This window comes from Nicotiana sylvestris, chromosome 9, assembly GCF_000393655.2.
Source record: "Nicotiana sylvestris chromosome 9, ASM39365v2, whole genome shotgun sequence".
In the NCBI taxonomy this organism is placed as follows: domain Eukaryota; kingdom Viridiplantae; phylum Streptophyta; class Magnoliopsida; order Solanales; family Solanaceae; genus Nicotiana; species Nicotiana sylvestris.
In genome coordinates, this window is record NC_091065.1 from 136,191,750 (window position 1) to 136,199,312 (window position 7,563).

The 7,563-nt window shown below is 43.2% G+C and overlaps 1 protein-coding gene across 1 annotated transcript; it reads right to left on the reverse strand.

Moving 5' to 3' along the window:
• Positions 1 to 263: 263 nt before the first annotated feature.
• Positions 264 to 932, reverse strand: LOC138878280 (uncharacterized). Its single transcript, XM_070157946.1, has one exon. It carries the CDS (start codon positions 930 to 932, stop codon positions 264 to 266), a length of 669 nt encoding a protein of 222 aa, XP_070014047.1.
• Positions 933 to 7,563: the final 6,631 nt, after the last annotated feature.

Here is a 7,563-nt window from a genome sequence, read left to right on the forward strand (position 1 = left end):
ATCTTCAATTGATGGTACCTGGACCGCAAGTCAATCTTTGAGAAACATGTAGCACCTTGCAATTGATCAAATAAGTCATCTATTCTTGGCAGAGGATATTTGTTTTTGATTGTGACCTTGTTGAGTTGCCGGTAATCAATACACATCCGCAGCGATTCATCTTTCTTTCTTACAAGCAAGACCGGTGCACCCTATGGCGACACACTCGGCCGGATGAAACCCTTCTCTAGCAAATCCTTCAATTGTTCCTTTAGCTCTTTCAATTATGCCGGTGCCATTTTGTAAGGTGGAATTATAGGTTGCATGCTTGGTATCACATCGATCCCAAAATCAATCTCCCTATCCGGTGGAATCCCAGGGAGTTCATCTAGAAAGACATCCGGAAATTCATTCACAACTGGTACAGACTCAAGGCTAAGCGCCTCGGCATTGGTGTCCGTGACCCGAACTAGATGATAGATACACCCCTTCTTGATCATCTTCGCGGCCTTAAGGTAGGAAATAAACCGACCTCTAGTCACTACGTTATCCCCCTTCCATTCAATAACGGGCTCATTAGGAAATTCAAGCCTAATGGTTCCAGTCCGACAATCAAGTTTGGCAAAGCATGAATAAAGCCAATCCATTACCATTATTACATCAAAGTCGACCATCCCTAACTCAATAAGATCGGCCGCGGTATTCCTACCCCATACTGTAACAACACATCCCCTATAAACCCGAGCAGTTGTAACAGACTCACCAACTGGGGTAGATACCAAAAAGGGCTCATGAAGCTGATCCGGCTCTATCCTGAATCCCATAGCAATAAAAGGGGTAACATAGGAGAAGGTGGAACCAGGGTCAATAAGTGCATACACATCATGAGATTGGACAGTCAGAATACCTGTAACAACATCTGAAGAAGCCTCTGCAGTCTGGCGACCACTCATAGCATAAAATTGGCTGGGTCCTCATAAACTCTGCACACCACCCCTAGCTGCAACACGCCCTGCGAGTGCTGGGGTACCTCGAGCTGGGGAGGGGGCTGAAGATGTAACAGCTGCCTGGCTGGATGGCTGAGTTGTGCCCCTACCTGCTCCCTGGCGGGATGCACGATAATATCTCTAAATATGACCCCTCATCCCACTTCCATAGCATATAGGTAGCTCTAGATAGCAAGTCCCTGAGTGCATCTTCCCGCACCTAGGGCATGGGGACCTCTGCTGCTACTGGAACCTCTCTCTTGACCGACCCCGCTGATGGGATCCCCTACTGCCCTGACCGAGCCTGAAACGACTCCACTGTTGCTATCTGGGCCCTGACGGCGGTGCACTGGCTGAAGACTGTGCAATAGACTGGGAAGGCCATGATGATCCTCCCTTGAAAGCTGATCTTCCCCCACCTAGTGACTCTCCTATATTGCCCGTAGACTGGGCCTTGCTGCTACCCTCTGCCTCCATTCTTTTCTTTAATTTACGATTCTTTGTGGCCTGAGCAAATTCTACCATCTTTCCATAATTCATGTCAAAATTCAATGCAACCGTAGAAGCCTCATTAATAGTCAAAGAATTAAGGCCCTGAACAAACTGGTGCACCTTGGCCTCCATTGTGGGCAAAATATGAATGGCATACTTGGAAAAGCGAGCAAACTCACCTCAAATTTTCAAACTATGACGCATGGGCTGCCCTTGTCTCAGCGGGCAGGAAATGGTTAATAAAGGCATCAATGAACTCGCTCCACCTCGTCGGATGGAGCCCCTCCTCTCGGGAATCCTCCCACAAGTCAAACCATGAATAGGCCACCCCTTTCAAGCGGTAGGCAGCCAATTCTACTCCTTCTATCTCAGTTGCATGCATAACCCTGAGGGTCTTGTACATCTCATCAATAAAATCCTGAGGGTCTTCTTCTGGATTGTCACCTGTAAACACAGGAGGGTCTAACTGAAGAAATCTGTTCACTCTAGAACTAGTAGAATTCCCTTGCTAGCTGGATAAACTAGGAGCAACAATCGACCTCTGAGCTTGGGAGGCCACTAGCTGGGTCAACATTTGAATAGCTCCCCTAAGATCCCCATCCGAAATGCCAGAAGTGGAAGCTAGAGTTGGAGGCGTGACATGAGTATCAACGGGAGGGATGGTGGTACCCTCCATGGGTGTGGGAACTAGGGTAGTCTGCTCTGGAGTAGAAAAATTAGGCAGAGCGATAGCAGGGCAGCTACCCTCATCCACAATATCAAGCAGTGAATCATCAGCCACTCCTGAGGTGGCATTGGCTGCTTGGATAATTCTCGCTTTCTTCTTAGGTGTCATTTACTGAAAGATAGAACATTGCACTAATTAGAGAGGGACAATTGCACCGCACGATCCAGAACATCAAAGAAGGGTGTTATTCCTAAATGCCCAAGTAGCCTCTAACTTATAGATGTGGTCGACTACACACCGATAAGAAGGACTCTACTAGACACGGCACCGAGACATCCTAGGACACTTTAAAACCTTAGGCTCTGATACCAAGTTTGTCATGCCCAAAAATCCGAGGAGCGTGACCGGTGCTCCACTGAATAAACCCGACTGAGCAAGCCTTACCATACACTTCCAACCCACCTCAATATTAATAAAGAAACCATACTTTTGTTTATCCATTTAGACGGGGAAGGACAACACATTCTACATTGATAGTTCATTTTAAACACCACATTAAACCGTAGATGAGTTAGTTTCCAAGATCCCTATAGAGTTATAATTTATGGGCAACATAAGTTTAGAATTACAACATGGTTCGTATACCCATCCAACCCCCGTACATAACCCACACATATGTCTACAGAGCCTCTAGGATACAAAAGATAAGTTTAACAATGCCGGCAACAAGGCCCCGACTATACCTCAAAAGTGAAAGTCCACAATACAAAGATATACAATATAGCCCTTGAAAGAGAAAGGGGATCACCAAGATCTTGAGAAGAGGGATGCTTCGCTACACACGACCGGCACTATCCGCTATGGAGCCACCTACATTCATTTAAAAAAATGTAGAGCCCCCGGCAAAAGGAACGTTAGTGCCATCGAATAGCACTAGTATGTATAACTAAACACCATCAAATTAGAAAGAACTTTCAAATACAAATAAGGAAATCACAGGTATCACTTCAAAGCTTTAAATGATCACAACATTATCAACATGAACAATTTACACAACCTTCACATCATGTTTCCATAGCCTTTAGTTGGGCATCTCATACTGTTCCACATTGTTAACATTACCACCGCTATCTTGAGAGGAGTCCGATCTCTACCCGATCGGCTAAGCCGTCTCCTGCAGACGTTACCAATATTCTATTCACACTTTCCAGTTTCAATCATCAATGCATAACCGCCATGTGTATATGTCATGGCGTCTGATCACGGCCCGATTGGCTAGGCCGCATTACCAAGGCATTACCATTTTCTATTATTCATCTCACTCCAATCTTTGGTTACACATGTATTAGTTTACTGGCACTTGGGGCCACAATTTTCACATTCCATAATTCACGTTTCACATGGTTCCCATTTTCAACATTAGGTTTGTAATTTAAGAGAGTATGGCACACAAGAAATAAGGTTGTAGGCGTAGATGAGACTTCATGTAAATGGCACAACAACACACTTCAATTTCAATCTAAGGTCTAAGCATTTCGATACATGATTCATAGCCCTTGCACCTTTTCAAATTATCAATAATAACACGTTGATAAATTTGAGACACAATTTCAACGCATATAAGGTTGCAACACCAAGTCAAGTCAAATAGCAATCAATACAACAATTCAATTTAATCTTACCGTACTCACACAACTAACGATGAAGCTCAATTTCTAAAAGATGGGGTTTTAGCCATACATACCTCAATAAAGCTTTCCTTATTCCTTACAAAATTCCGGAACTTTTAGCACTTCGATCTATTGTGTAAGAATTATAAATTAAACCGAGAATTAGAGACGAGATTGAGATTCTAGCTTGTTTTGAGCATACTATCAAACACTAAAGGTGCATTGTGATCTTAGGCCCTTTTGAGAGAAATTTCTATCATTTTATTCCCTAATTGCTTTCTTTTTAGTTTACTACCTCCCCATATTCTATGGTGTGATATGCATGCAAGAAATTCATTCTTATACCCATAAATTACTTCACTAGTAATCCCTTATTGCTAAGCATAGGAATAAGAACTGAGGTAATGAAGTCTTACCTCTTGGGATGAAGATTTAGGTGCCCTTACTTGATTATCTTCAAAGATTTGGCAAAGTTTCATGGAGTAATTTGATGGGAAGCACTTCCCTCTCTAAGACCCTCTCTTTCTCTCTCTAAAAGCATCAAGAAATATGCTCAAAATTAGTTATAACACGGAATATATCGATAAGGGGTCGGGTTTAAAATTTAGAAAATTGGAGCCCCGAGTCAGGTCTGCGATCGCATTTGCGATCGCAAAGTGGAAATGCGGCCCGCATAATGGACCGCAAAAGTGCTCCCAACATCTGAACATTCTGTCTGGGTATGTGGTAGAAATGCGGTCTGCATACCCGTTCTGCAGTCGCATAATGCGCTGCAGAACTGCTCCTTTCAAAATCCCAAGGAAATTATGCGATGACTATGCGGTCCCCATATCGGTTATGCAATCGCGTAATGGACTGCACATTTAAACTCTAATTTGACCAACACACTAACCCACTTTGCGACGATTATGCGGTCCGCATACCAAATATGCGACCGCAAAATCGCATTTTCTGGAAAACATTATTTCTTTAATTTTTATAGCATAGATCAGTCCAAAAAGGTTCGAACCGCGGCGAGCAAACTCGCCGCAAAGAATTTTATGCATCTCTAACACATGATCCTAATTGCCACCATGAGCTTTTAGGTTTAGGGTGGAAATTTTTTCACGGGGCCTTACAATGGGTCAAAGCTAGGCATGGGCAGTGTAGGTTGTGCCGTAGATGAGCAAGGTGGTGCAGTTAATAAATTTGAAGTCACACCTGACATCAACACCTGATGGCGAGCCTCAAAAGGTGTTCCAACAAAGTGGGCCGAGATGGTAGGATATCTCAGTGGGGTATTGGGGTGACTGATTGGGACGTTGGAGATCCCACTTGCCCTAGGAAAAAGCTCAAGGAACCTAGGGATCACACTTGGTGGTTCTCTTCCATCGGCCCAGGCATCCCACATTCCCATTAGGCGGAGACGCAGAATTCTGTTTTCCTTAGTAGCTTCCAATTCTGAAGTTGGGATGCCCGAGATCGGACTATCATCCGCAATAGGAATTGTTGGTAGAGGAATTTCCGACGACATTTCAATGCTTTCTTTCGATCTCGTGAATTATGGATGTGAAGCTAGACTATTTTATAACCAACCACCTTACTATAGAACCTGGACTTAACAGTAGACAACAAACCGGTCAGTGTGAAGCAAATAACACATAGGTAATCGCACGTTGAGGTGTAATGCACCTATACAGTTAAATGTGTTTCTACATGTTTCGCAATGGTTGCATGTTTCATCACGGTTTTGCTTACTTTCCCCCAATTTGTTTTTCATTTTGGCTTTTTATGCTTCTATTCTCCTTTTCCTCTCTTTTCCTTGCTCTCTTTTTCATTTTTCTTTGATTTTTCTTTGGCTCTCTTTTCTTTCTTTTTGGATTTTTTTGTCGGTTCTTTCTTTTCACATCCCTCTCTTATTTGAGTTATTTACGAAAACATGACCGGATCTGATGAGGATTGCCTACGTATCACGACGCCATGTGAATCAGATCATCACGTAGTTCAAGAAGTAAATGCGACAAATAAAGGAACAATTTTTTTCTCTCTTTTTTTGTTCTTTTTTTCAAATTTTCATTAATACAACCTCTATTTTACTGAATTACAAAAGACTCGAAACATACTTTTTCTAGGAAAAACTTCAAACAGACTCAAGACATACTTTTCTAGGAATTTGAAACCCCAAACAAACTAGAAACATGCTTTTAAAAATGAAAATACAGACTCGAAAAAAAAAGAAAATACAATCAAGAAAACATCAGTGCCTCCAACCCTGTCCTAGGAACACCAACTAGTCTTGCAGCGGGCCTACGTGCCATGTCATCTTGGAGCTGATAGAGATCCTCCATTATCTGGCGGACAAAGATCATTACAGTGGAAAAGAACATGGATCTGTTCATATCCTCACACGCACTGCATTTCATTGTGATGTAGTCAGCAATCGTCCTGACCCTTTCTCTTATGATGCCCTTTTCTTGCAACAAACGCCCAATCTGCTGGGATCTAGCCTCTAAGACCTAGGTGGCAGTGTGATTTTGCTCTTGCAAGTGCTGTAGGTCCCCTTCCAACTGTGCCATCAAGGCTTAACAATGTTCTCTCTCGGCTTTAAAATTTTTGGCTTGTTTAGCCATTTTACTTTCGAGGTTGCTAATCTCCTTTTCCCAACTTGTGACCCCTCTTTCATATCTTTTTTTCATCTATTGAACAAAAGCTGCACGCCCCTCTGCATTTTTAGCCAGCATTGTTCGTACTTTTGCTAGCTCAGACTCAACTTTCTGCAGGTCATCTTCATAGTCACACACCTTTTGGTTAAGGTTGTAAATGAGCCTTTCATCTTTCCTGCTTCTGTCCGGATTCTCGGCTGCTATTCTCAGCTGTCGAACCTAGGCTCTGAGAGCTTCATTTTCTTGAACCAATCTTTTCCTCTCACCCTCGACCTCTTGTGTCTGTAAATCATTGTTGAATGTGACATTTCTCAACTCTTCTCGCAAAGCGTGAATGCTGGCTTGATATTTCTTTTCCTTTTCCCCCCAGTCTAACCTTTCCTGAATTTTGTCATCAAAGGCTTGAACATGGGACCTTTTGGCAGGTCTCTCGGCTCCGGCTCCGGCTCATTGTTCGCATAGAAGTTCCTTTCAAACCAAGCATCTTAATTGGGATCAACTTCGCCCTTAACCGGGATTGGTACCTGGGTGTCACTTTTTAGATACCGACAAAAATTCCAGTCCCTTTGAACTAAAGCCTCGGGTATCGTTGCTTCTGGGTGTAATTCAATGAATTGGGTGCTTAGATCTGCCTCTTCGGGTATCACCTGATATCTTCCCAGTTGTCTTAGAACTCTTTGTGGTGCATATGGTTGTATACCACTCCCATCATCATCAAGTAGCCCTTTGAAGCGGTCATGTATATGACTTCTGTTACCGGGAGCCATCCTATGGTCCATTCAATTTGATTTGCTCTCAATTTTCTCAAATAGGAAACCCAGGCTTCAAACCATTCTGGCGGTTTGTAGTCTTCCACCCTTTCCTCATACTTTTTGATGAAATTGTTCCCGTCCGAAGCATATCTCATGAACTTAGGATGACGACGAAGGTGTTCGATCATCCACATTTGAAGAAGAACTTTGCAACCTTCGAAAAATTGAGCCCCAGATTTGCATAGGGTTAAAGCCCGGTAAATGTCCGCCAGCACTAATGGGACAAGTGTGTGATCTTTTTTGTCGACAAGGACCTATGCGATTCTGGCCATGCAAATGTCTATTGTGCCCTCCGCATTCGGAAAGACCATAACC

Bases quoted from the DNA above. Each gene is read 5' to 3' on its own strand.
- LOC138878280 (XM_070157946.1), bottom strand. From the start codon at position 932: ATGAGTGGTCGCCAGACTGCAGAGGCTTCTTCAGATGTTGTTACAGGT.